The 24,851-nt window shown below is 35.6% G+C and overlaps 1 protein-coding gene across 1 annotated transcript in view; it reads right to left on the bottom strand.

Annotated features, from left to right (window-relative positions):
- Window positions 1–24,851, bottom strand: part of SPR (Sex peptide receptor) — a 50,819-nt gene that overhangs the window by 6,139 nt on the left and 19,829 nt on the right. Inside the window, exons 4-5 of the mRNA XM_017168665.3 lie at window positions 4,973–5,652; window positions 3,427–3,557 (exon numbers count right to left, since the gene is read on the bottom strand). Of these exons, the coding sequence (XP_017024154.1) occupies window positions 3,427–3,557; window positions 4,973–5,546 (705 nt within the window). The 5' untranslated portion in view covers window positions 5,547–5,652. The remainder of the gene's footprint in view (window positions 1–3,426; window positions 3,558–4,972; window positions 5,653–24,851) is intronic.

The raw sequence follows: 24,851 nt of genomic DNA, 5'->3' as shown, positions 1-24,851 counted from the left end.
AAAAACAAGTACCCATATTTTCTTTTTCCTCCTTTGACTTGGCCATTTGCCGGCTCCTCCGGCCAGGTGTCGGCTCCATTTATGAACCGTAATGAGTGCGGCTTCTGTGGCAGACAGGCAGAGGCACTCCTCCGTACAGAATGGAGCCTGAAATGGGTATAGGATGTGTGCACAATCTGTGGCCTAATCCGGTTTATGTGTCTGTGCTGGCTGCTGCAATTACATGGCCACTGCATGCTGGTATACTTTACAATGAAATGGTTAAGACCCCCGTTCACACACTCCCCTCCAACTCCCTGTTACATTAACATGGCCATTATGCGCTGCCAACTCAGGCCAGGAACGTGCTGCTGCCAGAGCCGAGAGTGTATATAAATTTCCAGCTCCAAACGAAAATGAAACGTAGGAAATCTTCTTCAAGTTTCGTGGGGGCGGGGGCTGCTGCAATGGCCGCCTGGCGGTTATTACCGAAACGCCGCTTCGCCCAAAAAAGGATGTGAGTTGAATTTTATGGCAGTCATACGCAGAGAGATAGTCAGAAAGGACCTCACATCACAAAACCAGCTACCCCCCCCCAGTCAATCCTTAACCCCAAGACCCTGGGCCCAGCATGGAATTTAGCTGGTACAAATCCCCAGAGAGTCCACTAACAGCACGTAGCAATGGCAGCCAAGGCAGTGGGGCAAACTAGCTGGGAAAATGTAGGAAAATTTAGATACATTTTCCTTTTAATTATAACTTTAAAAGGAAAATCAAGGAATTGCCTTTCTCTGAATGCTCATTTTCCCTTAGGCTTAAAAAAAAAACCAATTCCTAATGGAAAATCATGGGGAAAATGGCTCGAGTAAACCCACTATGCCTCCCCGCTCCCGTTGAAGTGAGTAAACAGTTTTGCTTTTTCCAACACCCCCAGAAAATCTGCGCCCTTCGAGTGCCATAAATTGAAAATGTTGATTAATCAAGGCAAACGTGTTGAGGGGGAAAGCGGGGTGGGGAAAAGCGGGTAGGAGTTCTGCATGGTAATGGTGGAAAAACGCTCTCGAATGAATAAGTGCTGCGAATGGGATGGCAGGTGGCAAGTGGCAAGTGCCATTCTTTCATTATGCTGACAGAAATGACACTCACAAAGGGAAAATCTGGGAAAATGGGCTCAGCCTGAGAGTGCTGAGAGAGCGCGAGTGTAACGTGGCATCAAATGCGATAACGATAACGATAACGATAACGCGACGGGAGCCAAAACAAAGAATCATACATCAGACATGGGAGACAAAGGAAGAGAAAGATGGGGGGAAGATGGGGGGAAAGATGGGGGCCGGAGTTTCCTCCTGCTTTTCCCAGTTTCCCCCGTCTCCCATTTTATCATTTTATTTAGGTCAATGAGCGTTGTGTGTCTTTTTCGAGGGGCAAAAAGGAAGCTGCTTGGCTGGTTGGAAACGTGGCCAGCAGCCAAAATAAACAGTTTGCCGGCCCACCCACTGCCTTGGCCAGCCTTGGCAATTAGTTTGTGGCAAGAAAACATACACACACTGCGAAGGAAGAGCCCTCAATGTTGGCAATATAAATGAAAATTTAACCAAAAGAAATTTTGTTGAATTTTGTAAATAATTTGGTAAAAATTTAACTTGAAAAGGAGATTTTTTTAAAATAATAATTGAGAATTCTTGAAAGTATTTGAAGTTGTCTTGGAAAAAAACAAAGTTTTAATTGGGAAAAGTCTTCAAGGTATTAGCTACGGAAGCCCTGTTTTTATACCCTTGCAGGGTATTATAATTTCAGTCAGAAGTTTGCAACGCAGTGAAGGAGACGTTTCCGACCCTATAAAGTATATATATTCTTGATCAGCATCAACAGCCGAGTCGATCTAGCCATGTCCGTCTGTCCGTCTGTCCGTCTGTCCGTCTGTCCGTCTGTCCGTCTGTCTGTCTGTCTGTTTCTACGCAAACTAGTCCCTCAGTTTTAAAGCTATCTGAATGAAACTTTGCATATAGTCTTCTATATACTCTCACTGCTATATATGTCGGAACGGGCCGGATCGGACGACTATATCATATAGCTGCCATACAAATGTACGATACATTTCTAGAAAAAAATTTATAACTTTGCTGTTTTTCAAAATTTTTGCTCCATTTTTTAGATATGGCCATTTTATATTATTTCTGAATTTTGGTAAAAAATGTATGCAAATCGGCCGACTACATCATATAGCTGCCATAGGAACGATCGAGAAATAAATAGGAAAAAAAATTATAGCTTCGTTGTTTTTCATCGTATGTTTATCTACTCTGAGATATAAGCTTTTTTTATTATTCTAGAATTTTGGTATAAATTTCATAAAAATCCATATAAACGATCTGTAAATGTAGAGAAAATGTAAAGCTGGGAATGTAAAACTGTAACTGTCAAACTGTAAACATAATAAGTATAGGTAAAATGTAATGATGTAATGTAATGTAAGTGTTTTCAGCATTTAAATCTATAATATAAACATAAAAACCAATCTGCAAGGGTATACAAACTTCGGCGTGCCGAAGTTAGCTTCCTTTCTTGTTTCAATTTAAAACTTAAGGAAATCTTTAATTGAAATATTTGAATATTTTAAATAATAATTTAGCTTCATAAAAAATATTCTTAAATATTTTATAAAGATTTTTTATATTAAATATTTTATATAATAATTTTAATATAACCAAAAATATTTTAAATTATTTAATATAATTTAAATATAATTTAGCTTCCTTGCAAACATTTCAAATATTATATATATATTTTTTATATTAGATATTTTATATAGGATAGCTAGATCCAAGAAATATTTTAAATATTTTAATATAGATATTTTATATAATAATTTAGCTTCCTTAAAAATATTTTAAATATTTTATATCGATTTTATTATACTAAATATTTTATATACTAATTTAATTAGATATTTTATATGAAATATTTTAAATTATTATTTAGCTACCAAAAAAATATTTTAAATATTTTATATAATAATTTAGCTTTCTAAATAATAGTTGAAATATTTTATATATATTTTTTATATTAGATATATTATAAAAAAATCCAAGAAACATTTAAAATATTTTTATTTTATATTAGATATTTTTTATTAAATATTTTATATAATAAGTAAGCTATCCAAGAAATATTTAAAATATTTAAATATATTTTTTAATAATTTAGCTTTCTAAAAAATAGTTTAAATATTATATATATATTTTTTATATGAAATATCTTGTATAAAATTTTAAACTTTCCAAGTAACTTTAAGTTTTTTTCACAATAAAAATATTAATAAAAATATACAAATCTCCTAACCTTTCTTTTATGCTTTCTATGACCTTTGCTCACTTTTTAAGATTTATCAAAAACCATCTACTCATTTTGTCCAGTGTATAAACATCCTTTGTAATGCTGACTTACCTCATTGAAAATACTGTAGGCCAGACACATGGAGACCGGATGCAGGGGCTTATAGTGATTGCCGAATGTGTACATATACCAGAGGCCAGGGGCCGGAAATATAACCGTCAGCATATCGCATATGGCCATGCCTGCAAACAGAAAGAGAGAGAAAGAGAGAGATATATATAGAGAGAGAGAGAGATAGATATGGTTTAAATTGGAAATTATGGTAATGTTTAATGCAAATGATGGTATTTTCAGCGATTTTCCAATGCAAATTGATTGTGTGATTGGACACTGCCACCGATGATGCCACTGTCTGTTTGTAATCCAATTCCCGGGGTCTTATAATCGATTCCGCTGATCAATTATTCAGGGTTTTTGTTGAAAGAGAAATAAGGTCAACTGGGGTGACCTTTGGTTGGGGTCTATTTGTGATGGAAAGCTATTAATAAATATTAAACCTCAAATATTTCAAAATTTCTATATATTTTCATTTGTCTTTTAAGGCCTCGAAAAGTCTCTAATTCGCTCACTTTCCCTTTGGTTTTATCCCTTAATCGACTTTTGTTTTCGGGTTCCTGTGGTGTCCTTTACTGCCTCAGCTTCTGCCTGTGGCCCAGTGACATTTGAACCAAGCGAATGTGTTTAAGTGACTGACTATGCACCCCAATGGCCTGACCTTTGTGCACTCATTGGACCAACAGTCCTGCTGTCTGCACATTTTGTTAGGGGCTTACACTGGGAAAAATAAGGACAAGTGAAGAATAAAAGTTGGAAGGGAAAATAGGGAATTATAACCTTAGAAAATAAGAGATTTCCCTTTATTAAAAACCCTAAAAAATACATTTATTATCTCATTAATTCCCCACTTTTCCCTCTAGTTTTCCTTATTTTAACCCCCATTTTCTTGCAGTGCCTAATTCCCTCTGCTCTCAAGCGGTTTGGAGCCATTTTCTGCCACTGCCTTTGCCCCTGTTGCGGTTTGCCTGCTGCAGGACCCCGTGTCCTGTGTCATTCGTTCCGATTTGCGATTAGCCTTGGCCTGCGCTTGACACCCGGTTGCTGGGCAGGATTTCTGAGGTTGTCCTCAGGGGTGTGTGTGTGTGTGTCACACTTAACCCATTGACAGTGAAATAATTTTAAAGTAGAAGCTTGCAAGGGATTTATATTGAATGTTTTCCAGGGATTTACCCCAAGCCGTCCAGTGGATTTTTTTTTTATAAATCAGCTGGAAATTTCGCTTCCTCCCACAGGCTATTAGAATATCTCAGCATTACGCGGATTGTGAGATACTATATACTCAAAAATATATACATGTTTTTCCTGAAATCTCGCAAAAGTTCTGCCTGATTTAACATTGTTTGTGTGGCGGCAAATAAAAATAAATAATAAACATTAAAGGGGGAAAGTACCGCCACACCAGTGAATGTCAAGGAAATGTCTGTATTCTTGGCTGTCCTTGAATTATTTTGGATTATTTGGCAATGATACAAGTTGCATGTGTCACGTAAGCCACCTGCAAGGCTTCTATTTATGGAATCACAGGTAGAAAACAACTCACCCATCAGCACAAAGTTGGTGGGCGTGGCCATGCTCTTCTTGCTCAGCACCAGCACAATCAGCGTGTTCGATATAATGGTGATGATCATGAGGAAGGGCATGCAATAGCCGTACAGCGGCAAAGCATAATCCAGCGGGGAGTCGCAGGTGAGATTCCAATAGCTCATATTTCCCTCCAATTGCCGGCAGCCCCCGCCGCCTGGGGACGATGACTGCTGGTAGTTGCTGTAGTCATCGTAGCCCTCGCTGGTGTTCAGGGTCATGCCCATGCCCATGCCATAGTCGAGCAGGCTGAAACGGCTGGACTCATTGGTGGCCAGCACTTCAGCGGCGGGATGCAGCAGATGGAGTATACCCGGGGGATTGCGATCCGGCGGCAGGCTGGCTGAGGGCGAGGCGAGGCGGGAGGCAGCAGCCGAGGCTGCAGAGGCTGCAGACGCTGCAGAGGCGGACACGGCATTGGCACTCCACTGGTACAGCACCTCCGTGGCGGATATGTCAGAGGGATAGCCAGAGTGGGAGCTGGAATCTCCCGAATCGGAGGCGAAGCCACTCGAAACCGAAAGGTTGTCCATCGTTGAGAGCGAGGGCACAAGTTTTCCGCGAGCTTTCCCCAGGAGTTGCCTGGCCCCTCAGTTAGCAGGAGAGGCTGGCCAGTCCGGCATTGCTGGTTCTGAGTTGCTGGAAAGAGTAGAAAATTAAAGAAAATATTATTATTTCCCTTTTCTTTATAATTTTTAATCATTTAAATCAAACTTTTAAGTACTTCCAGAAAGCTGTTATCTCTTTAGAAAGAAATCTACAAAAAAATACAAACTCTTCTCCATTTTCTTTTCCTGTTTTCCCACAAATTAAACTGCAATTGTTGAGTTCTTTTTCCAGAAAGTAAATTGGTAAAAGACCAGTCTGGATTTGGAAACAGTTTCCCTCTGCCTAATGGCCAAACTTTGCTTCCGCTTTGGGAATCAAACAAAAGGGGGCAAACTTTTATATTCCTTCTGAGCGATTTCCATTCGGTTTTCCATTCTGATTTCGATTTTCGATTTGCTAAAAGGTTTGCCCAGGCAAACAACTGTTTTGTTTATTTGTCAGCCAGCAGCCAGCCTCCCAATATTCAAATCGGTTATGGATTCCCTTTAGTTATTCCGAGAGCGTTCCTTGTTTGATTTGTGTTTCCTGGGGATTTCCAAAAAGAGATTGTGTGTATTTCTCTTGATTGCCTGAATTATTGATAAAATACATGATTCAGCTAATTTAATTGTCCGGTTTTTTTGTGGGGGGGAAATCTCGGGGGAGAAGAAAAGCATTTTGAATATTTTTTAGGGGAGATTTTTATATAAAAAAAGGGTTAAAAGTACTTTATAATTTGTATATTTTATAGATTTTCCAGGTTTTTTTTAGATTTTTTTTAGATTTTCTAGATTTTTTAGATTTTCTAGATTTTCTAGATTTTCTAGATTTTATAGATTTTATAGATTTTTTATTTTATTTAATTAATTACTTTAAAAGCAAAACTTTTCATTTTAAAAATATAAAAACACTCATAAATATCTAACATAAATTTCCCTAATAGCCAAACCCTTTAATATAATTTTCCTTTAGCTAAAAAAAGCATCTTCATGGCTCACAGATAGGGGATGAAAATTGTTATAGTTTTTGGAATTAACCCCGAGACGCCCTCATATTTTTGGGAAGTTGTAACGACTGCTGGCCCGCTTTATAATCACTTCCATGACGAGTTCTCCAAAGATCCTATCTCTGCTAAGCTCCCATGGCCATCAATGATCTCAGAGGAGCCTGTTTATGCCATGTTTATGCTGGCCCCCCTTTTTAATGGTTTTATTTTTGCGCATATTTCCAATTCGTAAAACTCGCTCGAACTTTTGCCATATATATTTTTTTTCTTGCCATTTTCCCCATTTTCCTATTTTCCACTTTTTTCCCTCATGGTCACATTGTGACCCACATAAGCCCAAGAAGAAGTATGGGTCCAGGGGTCAGGGGTCAGGGGATGTGTGTCTCTGAAAGGCAAAGAAAACCCATTCATTGGCATATTTCTCGCCGCTGGCAGCATGTTCTACATGCCTAATGCCCCCTAAGTGGGTTATCCAAGTTAGAAAATGTGACTGGAAAATGCGGGTAAAACCAGGAGGAGGGGGGGAGAGTTACTAAATCGGATTAGCAGCTCAAATGTAAACCAATAATCACAAAATATGTGCCAAAATGTGCTCAATTGAGGCGGCGGCAAAGCAATTAAAATGCATTTGAAACCAACATAAATCCCATTAAGCTGCTATTTTTTATCTCTCACCTGGTATTTACAGGTGAATTTGAATTAAATATCATTTAAATGTGTAAAGTTTTAATATATATTTGCAGTTTTCCAATGACTTAATTTATGTTCATTGCTGTCGCTGCAAATTTATTTGTTTTAGTTTACAAATCCCTCCAGCACCTCCCCCACCTCATCAATAATGCAATTCAAACACAATTGAATGAATTATTAAATTAGTTCCAGCTATTTTGCAGCGGATTAAAAGTGTTTGGGGAAAATGGTACCAGGAAAAGCGACGGGAGGGTGAGAAAATAACCAAACGGAATAATCAAGTTGCCATTGATTGTTGGCTGTCAATCAACGCGAAATCGAATGTCGCGGGGGGTTTTTCTTTTTTGAAAAACATGCAAAGTGCAGTAGCGGAACAGAACGGAACGAAATGGAACCAGGCGAAATGGAATGAAACGGAAGAGGAAACGCGCATCAGCTGCAATGGCTGAAAGCAAAGCGGAAATAACTCGTTAGCTCTGCTCCTTGCGCTCCTTTGGCTCCTTCTCTCTTTTTAATTAGCCTTCGTTGAAGCTCTTACCGCTCGTCGATGGGAAATCCGTTGGGAAATTTCACTTGACTCGACTCCATGCCGCGCACGTTGTCTGTCAGTGAGAGCCAAGCCATCGTTTTCCACGCTTTTCCAGAGAGAAAAATTAGTACTCCTAGGAGTTTTTTACTTTTTTTTTATTCTTTTAAAAATCTACATTAATTTTAAGGGCTTTTTTCTATTCTTTTAAAAATCTACATTAATTTTAAGGGCTTAAAAAATTAATCTCTTTCTTTTTTCTAAATTGAAATAATAGTAAATATTTTTTAACCATAATTTTCCTTCCCATTTCTTCTTTCTAAATTGAAAAATAACATTTTCTCGTTATATATATTAGCCTTAAATTATCAATAAGAGTCAAGCCATAATTTTCCAAGCTTTTCCAGAGAGAAAAATTACTACTCCTTAGAGGTTTCTATTTGTTAAAATTATTTTCCAACTCTACATTAATTTAAAGTGCTCAAAAAACCTTAAAGACTAAGCTTTTTCTTTATTCTAAATCGAAAAACGAACACTTTCTAGTCATAATTTTCTCTCCGTGTACATTTCCAACTTTATTTGCTTGCTTGTTTTGTGGAAAATGCCAATTGCATTCACAAGTTTTGCATTTTTGAGGGCAATCCATATATGCGAATTACCATAAACCTTTTTTTTTGAGGGGAGAGGGAAAGAGGGGGAAAAGCGCAGAGGAAAAGCAATTTCCGCAATTGAATTTCGAGAGCAAGGTAACCGCAATTTCTACTTCATATTTTAGAATGTTCTGCTCTTAATAATAATTTAGTTTTAGGCACTCATCAAGCTAATGTGGTGCAATCCTTGCCTCTTTCTAGTCTGTGTAATCCCCTTGAAATGAACCCAAAACTCTGCCAGGACTCTGTCTTAGGGTGAGTAGTAGCTACTCGTTTGGGAAAAACTCAATTTCCAACAGCGATTAGGCTTTCCACTTTCCACAGAAGGCAGCTGGCCATGGCTTTCCTTTTAATTAAGTTAGGTGTTTCGTCTCTCACTTACTCTAATTAAAGAGGCTTTTCTTTTGACACAGGCTCTTGCTTTGATTCTGATTCTCTCTCTGTTTCTGTCTCTGTCTCTGTTTCTGATCTGTTTTCCATTTCTGCCTCACTTTTCCCGCAGAGACATTAGCCGCCATCTTTGATCCATTACTACGTGAGCTTCTCCTTCGCCACGATGATGGAAAACTTTAACTAGGACAAGGCAGATGCGAATCTCACTTTGCAGAACACAACACCCACACGTAACAGAGGCCTGCACAGCACTGAGAGAAACTGCTTAAATACATAAAATATATTTCTAAAAATATTTAAAAATATTGCAGTCGAAATATATTCTAAATTATTGATTTCAAGTTAGGCTTTTAACTTGAAATTCCTTTAAAAATTCCTAAGCTCACCCACTTTTCTCTCTGTGCACACACGTACACTCTCTTGCACGCGCCCACACTTATGCATAGTCAAGTCATCATCATAAAGCGATTAGTGGAACTAAAACTGCCATTAAAATGCCTCGGCTTCCGCCTCACCCCCACACACACCCCACACCCTGTCTTGCTTTTTCTTTGGCCAGGCTCCAAGGACATCCCCGGGCGGGCAACCTAAATGAATTTCCAATAATAAAGTGTGGGTAAACCTGAGTTCCCACCGAAAGACAGAGTAATTGATGGAAGAGTCTATGGTTTTTAGAGAGGGGAATCCTGGGAAATTCCACAATAAATCCTTACAAATTCATAGTTCTTAGATTTTTTTGTAGGAAAACCCCCTTAAACTATCATTTCAAGTGGTTCTCCTCCCAAAAAACACCCAAAGTGTTGAGGCTTTCAAGTAATTAATGAACCCATTTTCCCTTCAAACATTTTCTTCTACGATTTTCCTTTTGTTTTTCCAAAAATCGGTTGCTGCAAGGTCACCATTGAGGAGCTGCACCAGGCCAGGCATTTTGTGGATGCCATTTTCGCACCATTTTCCACATGGCCCCCCTCTGGCCACGCCCACTTGGCCGTTTTACAGAACTTACAGTGTTTTCCCAAGGCCCACAGCAATGACACAGAAAAAAAAAGGAAAACATCAGCCAGAAAAACTAGAAAAAAACAAGAAGAAAAGTCGATCAAATAGAACGATGTCGGCGGAAAAGCTAGCCAAGAGCAGGGGGCACCAATGGTGGCTTTTGTAGATGAACTTAATTGTACTTTTTACCAAGAGCAAAAAAAAAACTGAAATGGGAAATGGGAAATGCCCCTTGAGCGTGGGAAAATGGGGGCGGGACTGGGCCTCAGGGTGCGTGTGTGTGTGTGTGTGTGTGTGCCTTCGAATGGCTTAAGTAATTTTCCATTTTCCATTTAGGCTACGCTTCCCCCTCTTCCCCTCTGCTGGAATTTTTGTCTTTTGGCTTTCATTTTCTTTTCTTTTTTTTTAATGTTTGTTTTCCTTGGCTTCGGCTGCTCTTTAACTTTTCTTCTTTTTCTTTTTTTGCTTTTCATTGCAATGAATAAATTTCAGAGCCCGAAGCTAGAGAAGAAAAAGTCACATAATTAATTCACCGAAATAATAATAAATGAAAATGTAGAGGAATGTACCAAAAAAAAACACATAATGTCACTTTCGCCCGAGAGTTCCTTTCACGCCAAACTTGTAGACTTAATCATTTGCCATCGTTTAGGGGATAAGACTTGGCTTTTCCGAGATAGGAAACTTCCCAGACATGTTGAATTAGTAGTTCACATACGCTTTTCCCTGTGCCCAGTCGTCGTCGTCGCTTAAAGCGTTTAGAGTTTTCCCAAAGCGAAAACTTTTTCGATTTGGGAATTAAAATAAAAAGGCATCTCATCCTTAACAATGGCCTCTGGCTAAGGAGGATTTTCCACCAAAAAAAAAGCTAACTTTTAGCCTGGCCACTCTGCACGCATCGCCGCTTTCCTTTTCTGCCCCCCGGAAAACTGTGTGCTCTCGCGGAAAAGCCGCCTAGATAAGTGATAAGCCGCCACACACAAATTGGCAGCAGCAGCACTTCGGGCCTAGAAAAAGGGAAGGAGGTACCTTGCGTGTCTGGGGCACATAAAAAGGATTAGATGTCTGCCTCGACATGACAGGCGAAAGCAAAGCCACAGCCGGAATCTCAATCTGAATCGAGAATTCATGCGATTCCGAGGTGGCAGCTCTATAGGGACGATGACATCCGCCGCCACACTTCACAGCAGAAATTCTCTAGGAATTTCCACCTCCTCGGGGTTTCGCTGCCTAAGGACACGTTTTCTCTGGCTGTGTGTGTGTGTAAAATATTCTTCAGTGGCCATGTAGCAGATTATATGGCATTAACTGATTAATTTCGGAGAGTGTCTACATGTTTTGGAAACTAGATACTGCCATTTCGGGAGAGGGAAATGGGTAATATATGGCCAGAAAAGGCGGCCTAAGTGAGATAGTTCTGGCTGGGAAAATCTCATAGAGATATATCTTGAAAAATAAAGCTTACTTTCTGCATTGCAGTTGAAACATTTAAATAAAATTGTATTATTTAAGCAGCTGCTGCAGCTTCTACCACCTCCTCTTCCACCTCTTCTGTCACTTTTTTTATTAGCAAATTCAATTTGGAAGTCCACCAGCTTAGCCATAAAATGGCTGCCATCCCGCTTCCGTTTCTCCTGGCGCCGGAAATGAAGTGGAAAATGCTGATTCAAATAAAAACCACGCCATGGCGCAGGTTCAGCGACCTCGACAGGTGAATTTTCCTTTTTTTTTTCCTACATTTAAAATAAATACAATATATTGCGTGTGGAATGCAGTTCGTTATTCCAAATGGCACGCATTTACATGGCAAAGCTCTTGGCTGGCATTATGCTTACAGTTAAAGTTGTCCTTCGGCTCCGCCATTACCTTAGCAAAATATGCAAATGCCTGGCGACCATGACACCGTTTGTGTGTGAGAGTGTGTGTGTGTGAAATAATGGTGAAGAAAACAAGTATACGCACTGAGGGCCAGATCGATCGATCGATCGGTAGCCACTCAGAGAGCATTAACTTGGTATATGGATATTGGGATATAAATAATAAATATAGGTTTTTTTGGAGAGATTATTTGAGGCTGGAAGGAGTTCTATATAATATTAAATATTTAATATTAATATTTATATATTTAATATTTCTCCTAAAGAAATTCCCACAAAATATATATGAAAGATTTAAAAGATTTATAATTTATAATTTATATCAAAAAATATTTAGTTTATAATTTTAAAATATTTTTTTTATATACTTTAAATCATCTTTATTTGGGGCCAAGCTCAGCTCTAAAATTTAAATATTTAATGCTTAAAAAAAAAAGCCTTAGGGAATAAGGTTTATTCCTGGCTAGATTTATACTTCTTTATAACCAAGAGTACACTGTTAAAAATAATTTTCTATATTTTAGAAAAATCTTCTAAAAAAAAATAACCTAAAATAACCTTTTCTAAAATTAAGAAATTGTTTTTACAAATTAAAGCAACCAACTACACTCTTAAAAATAATTTTTTCCTTAAAAAAAACCCAAAATACATTTTTCTACAATTAAAAAAATTGTTTTAAGGAATTTAAGCCACCATAAATACAACCAACTAATAAACTTAAAAATAATTTTCTATAATTCAAGAAAATTTTCCTTAAAAAAACCTAAAATACATTTTTCTACAATTAAAAAAATTGTTTTCAGGAATTAAACCCACCATTAATACCACTTCTTCCAGTTATTTTTTCTCTTTTTCTTACTCTACTTTTCTAAAAGTGTAAGAATATAAATGTGAAAAAATCGCAGCGGGTGCTGGCCAAGATTTCGCGGTTTATTCCTGGCAAATACATAATGAGCCCTCCCTCCCAAGAGCCTCCCTTCAAGCTGTGCTTGGAATGCACTCAGCGAAGAATCTCTCTGGAAATTTATTAAGCCAGGCCCAAAGTAATTTAGCAAGTAATTGCCATTGTCATTGGCTGGTCAGAGAAAGAGAAAGGGAGAACGAGAGACGAGAGCGAGAAACTTCACACAAAATCAAGTCGTTTAGCCCTTCGAGATCCTTTCAATTTTGGCCAAGTTCGCATGGCTTCCTCTTTATGTAATAAGAGTTTACAGTGAGTCTAAGTAGTGAGAGAGTGTGTGTGTGTCAACTGGCACGTGCTGGCTATGCATAAGTAAAACAACAATAAAGATCGAATAAGAAATACCCTTTAAAAGGGGGAAACATTGCCTTGGAACTTGAAAAAAACATTAGATTGTCTTACAAAAATTATGTACAAATTTATATAAATTATATTTAAATATTATATTTTATTAGGTAGTTGAAATGCCCCTTTTCTATACCCTGCTTTTTTCTAAAACCAGCTGTAGGACCTAGGAGTATAGCACATCCTCTAGACATCCACAGGCAAATGCGTCGTTAACATATGTTGTAGTCGAGTTTCGCAACCAAATTTATCCTCACACACACACACATGGCAGTGTGTGTGTATTCCCCAGTGTGTGTGTGGTGCTTTTTCTATAACAATTTGCCAAATGTTTGTGGAAAATGTACGAGTTTTCCTCTGGAGAGACACAGAGAGAGGGAGGGAGCGAAGGCGGGGCTAAATCTTTTGGGCCGCCTCCATTGAAAAGTGGCTAAAGTGTTGCAGGAAAAACACACACACACACACACCCAGAGAGAGAGACAGTGAAAAAACAGGCTAGGAAAATAGCATAGACAAGCTGTGCTGTGCTGGCACAAGCCACAAAACATGTGTGCCACCAAGTTTAAGCATCAAAATTTAAAGCCTCACCGAAAAAAATGTTTTTAAAAATTAAAGTTAAAGTCCCTTAAATTATATTATGATGAGGAAATCCTTTAGAATAAGACTGGAATATAGCAATTAATCTAACATAATCTATACCTAACAAGTGGAAAGTTGGCAAAGCCTTTGGAAAAACCCCGAAACTCGAAATAATCCCCATCAAACTTGTTTCAGTAACTTTCTGGCTTTCCTATACTTTTTTTTGTTATGAAACGTGGCCGCTAAGCCTGCTGACAACTTTGCCAGTTCTATAACCAATTCAGTTGCCTAAAAAAAATGGGAAAAAATAGCAAAAAATGTAGAGAAAAACCCGCTAATGTCTGGCAACTGGTTAGAGTGAGAGTTTAAATAAAAGGAGAAAGCGCGGTGAGCTGCCTCTGGAAAGGACTTAATGTCCTGGAAATAGTTGCAGGGCCACTTGGCTGATTATACGCAAAATTAGGCAGCCGCAAACTAAGGCAGAGATTTTTAGAAATTAATAATAAATAAATAGAAAGCCTTCCTTTGCCTTTTTGACCTTCTCTTTTTTGGCCTAATTAAACCCAATGACATCACTCTGCTGGGTCTGGCCACAAAATTTAATAACAAATAGTGTCCATCAAGCCAACAGACAGCAGCCAAGATTATCGGCCAACAAAAAAGCTAAACAACAAAACAAAAAAAGAAAAAAACCCACGAAACAAAAAGCATTCATTCGGTCTGTCAGTCACATTTGACAAGCATTTGATAGCAGATGATGATGATGATACGAGCAGAATGTTTGGCATTCATTTCGTTTTTATCTGCCATCTATATATATATCCAGTGCAAGTATATATATTATATTCCCATCTCAATTAAACCGATTTTAGCCCTAGCAATTATAATTCCCTCAAGAAACCCAAAACCGCAGTCAAAAATCAATAAATAACTAAAAACCGAATGGGGTAAAATATGTGAAATTTGGTTGTGAGGCCACAAATATTTACCATAAAGTGTAATTGAAAACCCTGGATGGAAATAGTTTTTATTTTTTTAGGTTAAATAATAGAGAAACTAAACTGAAACAAAAGTTTAAAATTGTGACATTTGTTGGGGGGGGCAAACAAAAAATTTCATGAAATGTAAATATGTGGAAATGCATGACAAAGTGATTTATATATGTGTTTTGTATGATTTATAAAGTGTGTGAAAAATATGAGAAATATATTAAAATTGAAATTATTTAAGTTGCTTTACCTCTGGCATGGCTTAACCTCTTTTTTATATTTTTTGGAATTTTTTCATACATTTTTGTGAAGAATTTTCTTTAACAAGCAAATCCCTGAGCTCGCTTTAAGGCAAATTTCAGTTCAGTACACCGAAAACAATTGCATGGCATTAAAAAATAAATTAAATTAAATTCATTTGGATTTTCTCAGCTATTTAGATTCTATTTTATAATATTTTAATAATAATTTTAAGAACAATTATAATAATATTTTCAAAAAATATGCATAATATTTTCATAATATTTTCATAATATTTTCATTATATTTTCATTATATTTTCATAATATTTTCATTATATTTTCATAATATTTTCATAATATTTTCATAATATTTTCATAATATTTTCATAATATTTTAATAATATTTTCATAATATTTTCATAATATTTTCATAATATTTTCATAATACTTTCATAATATTTTCATAATATTTTCATAATATTTTCATAATATTTTCATTATATTTTCATAATATTTTCATAATATTTTCATAATATTTTCATAATATTTTCATAATATTTTCATAATATTTTCATAATATTTTAATAATATTTTAGTAATATTTTATTAATATTTTAATTATATTGTAATAATATTGTAATAATATTTTCATAATATTTTAATGATATTTTCATAATATTTTCATAATGTGTTAATAATATTTTCATAATATTTTCATAATATTTTCATAATATTTTCATAATATTTTCATAATATTTTCATTATATTTTCATAATATTTTCATTATATTTTCATAATATTTTCATAATATTTTCATAATATTTTCATAATATTTTCATAATATTTTCATAATATTTTCATAATACTTTCATAATATTTTCATAATATTTTCATAATATTTTCATAATATTTTCATAATATTTTCATAATATTTTCATAATATTTTAATAATATTTTAGTAATATTTTATTAATATTTTATTAATATTTTAATTATATTGTAATAATATTGTAATAATATTTTAAGAATATTTTTATAATATTTTCATAATATTTTAAAAATATTTTAATAATATTTAAATAATATTCTAATATTATTTCTTGGTTTTAAAATAAAGAAATGTCCCTAAACTTAGCTCTTTCTTGTCTTACCTTTTCCCTAAATATTTTAAACCAATTGAATTGCGTCAATGGCCAATTGGTAAATCAATTTTGGGAGACGCGCAGTTGGGATAAACAAAAGATACAAAAGATACATATGTATCTGTATCTCAAAAGAGGTGAGTGTATACTATATCTGAGGGCCTTGCGGGCGGTCAAAGTGCCAAGCGATTTACGATCTCGGTGGAGATATATGGTCCCTAGCAAGTCTATATCTATATATATCTATATCTATATAATTTGATTTAATTAGCTCAGGAACCGCTCTAGCAGGCTGCCAATTAGTCTTGCTTCGTTGGCGCCTCCTCAGCTCCTCAGCTCCCTATTCCTATTCTATATCTACTCCATTTTTGTTATGCTTTTTTGCTGCTTTTTTTTGTTTCTCTCTATTTCGGTGTAGATGCCCCTTGGCCAGCTGAGCTGTGGGCCAACTTTTGATTGACTTGGCCCAAACAAAAGCTGCGAGTTGTGCGCCCAATTGGATTTAATTATGCAAAGATATTTATCTAGCCCGCTCTCTCCTCCAGGCTGTGTCTCCTTGTTATTGTTATGGGAGGCAAATGTTTGAGGTGGGGGCTGGAAAAACCCCCCGAAGGCAGAGGCAGAGGCAGAGCCCAACTTAAAGACACAAAACATCTAAATCCAGTGCAAGCTGTTGGATATGCAGGAGAAACTTTTACTATAAATTGCCCTTACAAATTGGAGTACAGCAGTCGCCCCGAAAGGAAAGAAAGTTTACAAAACAAAAAGATTCCATTGGGGAGATAAACGGACTAAATATGGTGGCCCTCCGTCAATGCAAAATGCCAGATTCTAACTCTGAATATTATTCAAATAAATTGTGGATTTATGTGAGCAAACTAAATGTTAGATGGAGTCTCTTTTGTTGGGGGGAATTTGGCATTTAAAATTTTTAAAAATAGGGAAGCGGTGTTTTATATAGTTTTAAGGGAATTATATTGGATTTATGGAGTATTATAATAATTTATTTATATTTAATAAAATGAAATAATATTTAAGGAATGCTTGTTTCAATAATATCGATATTTTTAAAGGTGTATCGAATCTTTTTAGGTAATAAGATCAATTCTAAAATTTCAATATATGAAATATCGCAAAATATTCTCTATACAATTCAGAAAATATATTTAAAGAAATATTAAAAAAACCACTCAACCTCTAAAAATACACTTGAACCTAAAACCAAGCCTATATTTGTACAAATGAATCGCTCAACCTTAAGATCTCCGTCCATATGTCTTAAGAAAACTACCCATGCCTCCGGAACTTATTTTCCCCAAAACTGTATCCTTAATTAAAACCGAAACACAGCCGAGAGCCTCATAATTACAGTGCAGATACAGATACCAAGGGCTCCCATTCAATGGACATGCTTTTGTTCAAGGGCGAACACCATTTCCACTTCCATCTACACACCCATTTCCATTTCCAATTCCATTTCCGAAAAAGTGCAGACATCCGCCGGTTCGCGTGGATTTTCCAAAGCGTATTTCACAGTCGAACACTCGCGTCGCCCGCTTCATTTATTATTCTTGTTCAGTTCATAAGTCGCAGAAAAACCAGAGCCCAGAATCCTTGGCGGAACAAAGAGCACGATGGAAGACCTTCGAATATTGTCACGAATATTGTGGGCGAGAAATGAACTACACAGTCCCGGGGCACGTGTCGAGTCAGACCGAAAGGCAGGGGGGTTCCCTAATTAAGTCAAAAGTAAACATGAAAAAGATGTCAGCCAAGTAGAAACGAATCAAAATGGCAGGCCGATAGTCGGGGGAGTGTCCAATGAACTAAATGTTGCTCTGCACAGGGGATCAGGGATCAGGAGAAGTTATATCTTTGGGGCATACAGGATTTTTCCAAGACTCTATGTTCATTGGGAAAATATTATGAATTTCTTGAAGAACCATTTAAAAGTCATTGTGATTGTCAGCTGTTCAAAACAGGCACCTTATTAGGACAATTTTCATATAACAACTTTTAAAAGCTAAAAACAAATTAAAAACAAAAAACTTTAAAAAAAAGTAGAAAAATTAAAAAATATATAAAAAGAAATAAAAACAATAAAATAATTTTTTTTTTTTGATAAAAAAAATGTATAAAATTAAAAAAAAAATTAAAAATATTAAAAAAATTGTTTTAAAAATTAAAAAAATATTTTAAAAATGTAAAAATATTAACAAAAATTTTAAAAAAAATTTAAAAGTTAAAAAAAAAATTAAAATATATTTTAAACAATTTTAAAAATAAAAAAAAATTAAATAAATTTAGAAAAATTATTTTTTACCTAATATTTTGTTTAGAATATCTTTACATATTAAAGCTTTCAATATTCAGTGAAAAATATAAATAAATCTCAATTTTTAAGGCCTTTTCCAACTCATTTGTAAGGCATATTAAGGGATTGATTATATTTATACAAATTCTGTAAATATATTTTTCCCCTTTTCACCGTGTAGCCCCGTCCTGGTCATCGTTTTCAACTGTATTCGTTCACAAATATAATAAATACAGTACCTGGCAGGGAGTATCAACTGAGACTGACGAGAATAATAATAACAATAATCGAAAAGAGCAGCAAAAAAAAAAGGAAAAGGCTGGCCAAAAGTCTGACCAAGGCAACAGTTTCCTCTGCTTCTCGTAACGGGAAAGCAAAATCACTTAAGACCCGGCCGAACAGCTCCCAGTGGCCACATAAATATGAGCCGAAAACCAAAGACAGGCCGGGAATAGGCCTGAAATAATAATTGAAGGAGGAGGCCAAAAGGCAGACGAATTGTGAACACACTTTCGGGAATAATAAGTTGATCAAATTTAAATTGAAAAAAAATTATAAATCAATTATTAAAATATTTAGAAATAAACAAAAATTAAAAAAGAGGTCACTAACTAAATAAGTTCTAAATAATAATATATAATAATATTTTTAAATATAAAAAAATGTAAAACATATATAATAAAAATATATATTATATATTATATATTGTAATAATATTATATTAATATTTTTAAATATTAAAAAATATTTATACATTAAAGAAAAATAACTTTGTGTGATATAATGAGTGAATTTATCTTAAATAATAATAGAAAAATACAAAAAAGTTAAAATATAGCGAAAAAAAATTAAATACAAATATTTAAAATATAAAGTATAAATTTTTTAAATATTTACATTATTACATTTTTCTTATTATTTTCCACAAAAATATTTTCCTTTAATATTTTCCAAATTCTTGAATATTTCCCAAATTTAAGAAACTTTTCCTCCTGCGAAAAGGACACACAGCCCGGAGGACAATTATTTGGTTCACAATCTTAAGTTAGTTCTCCTCGGGGAGTGTTTACGGCCAGATAATAAAAATAATATGCACAGGCACAGAGCCTGGCGCCAAACTAAGTAGCCATTACATCAAAATAATTAATATCCAAGGCATTAAACAATTTGAATCGAGGTAATATTCTGAATTTTAAATATGTAATTAGAAGTAATTAGTGTTTCTCGAGGGGAATTTTAAAAATTTCAAGCTTTAAAAATGGAAATAAATTTCTTGTTTAAATATTTAATAAAAGAAATTAAAATATAGAATATTTTTCCACATCTATATAACCCGATTGATGCCCCGTAATGAGCATTTGTTGCAGGCCGCATAAGTACGTGGCGACATTTGAAATGAGTTGCTGAGGCGATGAAAAGCAGGGGAAAAATGGGGGAAAAACGAGGAAAAAGCGGGGGGCGAACATGCTGTCTGTGTGTGTGGAGAAAAAGCGAGAAAAGTCAGTAACCAGCCGGCAGTCCAGCTGCTGACCAAAATCAATCCAAGTGAATCAATTACGCCGCCTGAATCTCACTCAGTCTCGTCCCTCGTTCCTCGTCCCTCGTCCTTTGTCCTTCGTCCTGCTACTGTCCTGATCCGAATCCTGCCCGAAGTCAAGTACATATATCGAGTTTGGTAATCGTGACAAATTCCGCCGAATGATGCCACTGCCACTTCCACTTCATTGAAGCGCCGGCATCGAGGCCATCAAAAGCAACTCGAAGCCATCGCAGTCATCGATGCCAAGTGGGCATAATTATACAAATACAGATATATATAGTATATATATAGAAATATATATAGTATATATATGGTATGTGTGTATATACAAGAGCCTGGTGGGTCCATGAACTGTTAATTTCTATGGAAATGTCGTTTGGTCCAGCTGCCTTTGTCTTTGTCTCAGCTGAAAGTCACAGTCTCGTCTTCGTCTCGGGACTTTTGCTCATTTGACTTTTGGCCGCGGGTTCACTTAACCAATTTAGAGTGAGTTTAGGCCAAAAAATCTAGAGATCCTTGGACATTTCCCGGGTGTAACCAACACAGAAGCTTGAGATTAGATTTAGTTTTTGTGGAGAATTTTACTTTACATCTTTGGTTTAAATATTTCTTTATTTTTAATTTTATTTTGGGTTGTGATTCCTTTGCAGGACTCTTTCACTCTCTCTCTCTCTCTCTAGTTTTGGTCCTTGTTATTGTGACTGTTTTTCCTTTTGCGCCTGATGTTGCAGTGCTTCTATTTTTGTGCTGCGGTTGCAGGCTTTCTTGGCCTTTTGTGGTTTTATTTTTTTGCTGCCTTGCACCTTGTGCACTGTTATAAATATATATATACTCTTTTGAGGAAAATATACATATAATTTTCAAAGAAAATAAAATACTTTGTTTGTCTCTCAACTTAATTTGCCTTATTTGTTAGCTAGAAATTTAATGTATATTTCTCTCTGTGTGACTTGCATCTAATGTTGTTGCAGCTGCTGCTCTTAGGCTAAGCTGATTCTGCTCTCGTGGTTTTCCTTGCTTTTCCTCTTACTTTTCTTTCTTTTTTTTCCCACAGCCAATATTCTCCGAGTTTTTCCAGGAGAAGAAAATATTGTTGTTGCTGCTGCTGCTGTTGGTGGTGTTCGCCTCGCATCGTTGGCTGTTGTTGACAGGCTTTCAAGAGACCCAGAGACCTCAAGACCCCAACACTCTCTCACACAGAAACATACACACAAGGACACAATATATATAAAGGTTAAGACCTAGAAATACCTGGTAAATTAAAGCTTATTTCAAGAGGGTTTAGGATTTTTCTGAATTTTAAAACATTTTTATTTTTATTTTAAATAAGTTTCAGCTTTAATAATTCTGAGATAATTAAATCCTTGCCTCTCTAAACCTAATATACCTTGACCTTCTAGGGTATAGCTATATATATATACACCTCTATACACACGCACAACAAACTTGGCACCCATTAAATTGAGTTTTTATATTGAGACGCTTGGCAGACGAACGAGCCAACGGTAATTGAATTAGATGTGCCCCCTGGATACCTTCGTCCTTCTTTCAACCCTCCTGTTAGTCAGCCCCCTAACTTTGGTTATTTTTTAGTTGGCTTTGCCAGCAATTAAATGCAATTTATTAATAACCAAGTCCAAGTAAATGGAACTTAAATGCCAAGTTCCGCTGAAAGTCTCTGACCAATTGAGGCAATTTAAGGCCATAATTAATCTGAAACTGCTGCTGGTTATTTACATCAACAGGCAGACATAAATCTCTGCTAGCTAAATATAAACACACTATTTCTGGACATATTTATGTGGAAATAAGTTAGTAAACACGCTCGGGCCATGAGACAAGTGATAATTTATATAAACTAAAGTTAAATAAAGTTGAAATAAATTTTAAAAAATACTTTAAAGCTTCTTTAAGCTGAGTTTTATATTTTAGAAATATTTCCTCACCTATAACTATTTTATTTTCCTTTTTTTCCTCACCTTTCAAGTATATATTTTGCTTATATAAATTATAGATATTAAATAAAGTCTAAATAAATTATAATAAATATTTTTAAGCTAAAGTTTTAATTTCTTACGAGCAAATCTAAATTTTAAAAAATATTTCAAAGCTTCTTTAAGTTGAGCATAATATTTTTAACTAATTTTATTTATCTTTCCTTCTTCATCCTTCAAGTGTAAATAATATATATGTATATTTTTTGCGCGTTTCTAGTTAGCTTATGATTTGCGTTTGTTAATTTAAATATATTAAATATGGTTCAAATAAATTTTAATAACAATTTTTAAGCTCAAATATTAATTTCTTCTTACCATATCTTACCTTTATATATTTTATTAATATTATTTTATTTCTTAACCATCGAAACTAATTAATTTATATTTTTTACACCGAATATTTGAATTTTATATATTAAATATATTTTTATTAATTTAAATATATATAAATTATACCCAAAATAAATTTAATTAAATATTTTAAAGCTTCTTCAAGTCAAGTATATTATTTTGAAATAATTTCTTTTCACCAGTAACTATTTTATTTTCTTGTTTTCTTTTTTCCTCAAGTTTAATTATTATTAAATAAATTCTATATAAAAAATATATATTATTTACAGTCGAAATAATTTATATTATGCTTACATTTCACTTTTAAATATTTGTTTTCCCTTTCTTTCTCCTCTTTTTCAGGTGTAATTTATGTATAATTTTCACACAATTCCCAAGGCAGCTCTTAGATTGCACTTCTGATTCCCTTGAAAGCTCAAACTCAACTGCAGTTCATCTCGAAAACATAAACCAGAATCTGGACAATAGCCTAACCAATCTGGGGATATGTGTGTGTGTTAGTGTAAATGTCATGCAATCCGCCCACGTAAATTTCCTGTCACAAAAACACATCAAAACTAGTTAGCTGACGGTGCTAAAAATATACCAAGTCTCTGACGACGACAACGACAACGACACATCCTGGCATTTCATGGCGGAAGTGTGTGAGTTTGATATGAATTTTCAGCAATTTGATTTACACCTTGACGAAGGAGCCTCAAGGCGAGACCCAAACTGTAAATATCACGCATACGCAGTGTGTGCAGTAAAGCAGCACTCAGTTTCAAGCAATTTATTGACGATGATGGGGCACAGGATGGATATCTCCATTGAGTCCTACTTGTTGTCGGGATTCGAGATGTTTTAACTGGAAAACTCTTTGAGGGCCATTGTTGGTAGTGGCTTTTCGTTTGTACGAGCAAAAAATGCACAAAATATTTGGGCACTGAGAGGAAATTTTAGGGGTACTTTTGGGGTATAAGTAAATATTATGTATATTTCTAATGGAAAATTTTGTTTTTTTAGAAGAGTCTTGGGTTTATTTATAATTTTTTCAGTTTACTTTTAACTTCTTTCTTGCAGTGCCTTGGGTGTCCTGTCCCTAGTCATCAGCCTATTTGTTATTGTTGGTCGATTTTTCGCTCCCTTTTTTTCTGTCCTGCTGTCCTGCTGTATCCTGTGAGCACTCAACAAATATGCAGGCTGTATGGCAAAGATACCAGGACAGAGCCCTCGAGTTGCATGTTGCCTGGCTGGAACAATAAGGCAATATTGGATGGAAAGCCTAGCAGCGCTTTTCCTCTTTGGCTTTTTTTTTTTTTCACTGGCCCCCGTGGAATCCATGTGGGCCAAAAGGATATGCGTGTGTGTGTGTGTGTGTGTTTAGGGAGATTTGCCTTAATTAAATTCCGCCATAAAAGGATTTCGGCCTGGGCCTTGCCTTTATGTCTTTTGACAAAAGTCTTAGCGGGCTTACTTTGGGGGGCAACTACAGATTTTAATTACGGCTATAAATCATAGAGAGAGGGTAGTTTGGGGGATGCTCCACTTCCCATTTCCCATTTCCCGTTATCTAACCCCCTCCTTCTCCCCCTCAGAACATTAATCGCAGGCATATATGGGGGGGATGCTGGCCAGGCACGTGAAAAGTAGGTAGCGATAATTTAGAGATATGTCTGATTTTTACACAAGAAATAAATCTGTTAAAAATCTCCCATAATACCTAGCAAACAAACATCTCTAGTGTTTTACTTTTCAGTGCATTTTCTCTCAGCTTTTCACTCAAAAATTCCTTTGGCCCCCAATTAGTGCAGTTCCATTGTTCAGTTGCCCAATCATCCGGATGGATGGATGCCTGCACAGTTCGTGGCCTAAATTTTACAGCACACACAAAAGTTGGGCATTAAAAAGTTCACTTAATAGTTGTTAGTTAGCCACCCCTCTGACCTCTGACCAGAAAACGTGCTGGGAATTCATCATCGAGCAACATTAACACGCCTCTCCCCAAAAGCCTGGCCTCTCTGAAACAATGTTCCGGCTTATGCTTTATGGCTTCATTGTGGCAAAACTCTGATAATTATGGCAAACTTGCCGCGGGAGAAGGGATTCTGGCTTTCCAGTTGGCCAAAAATGGCCTAATAAATTCATAAGTGCCAAGTAGAGGCTGCAATTGCTATGGCTACTTCGAAGAAACCGTGCCATAACAAGTCCCTAGACTTACTTTTAAGCTGGTAAATAATAGTTGAATATATATATCGTAAGATGGAGAACATGTGGGGTATTTCCTTAACCCTTTATAGCCCTGAAGGCCTCACTAGTTCCTGGTTCTTCAACATCCTCAAGAAGCCACGTAATCAATCCCCTTGACAAAGTAACTTTTTGCTGTTGCTAAAAGAACTTTCTTGCGCTCTCTCCAAACCCTACTTCTTACCACCGAAAACCCAGGCTGGAATGTGGGGGAATCCCCCATAATCCCCCTTTGCTAATTGCATACAAGAGCTGCCTTCGTTGTCGCCGCTTCTTAGCACTTTACAGCTTCTTTAATGGCTGTCAACAAAGCTGGGTGACGAATAGCATATAAATACGTGTGTATATATGCAGATATTCGCCAGATATTCACTAGATATTTGCCAGATATTCCCAAATATATATATATATTTCTCGACTAAATGC

This window comes from Drosophila kikkawai, chromosome X (assembly GCF_030179895.1).
Source record: "Drosophila kikkawai strain 14028-0561.14 chromosome X, DkikHiC1v2, whole genome shotgun sequence".
In the NCBI taxonomy this organism is placed as follows: Eukaryota; Metazoa; Arthropoda; class Insecta; order Diptera; family Drosophilidae; genus Drosophila; species Drosophila kikkawai.
This window is presented reverse-complemented; position numbering and strand designations above follow the sequence as displayed.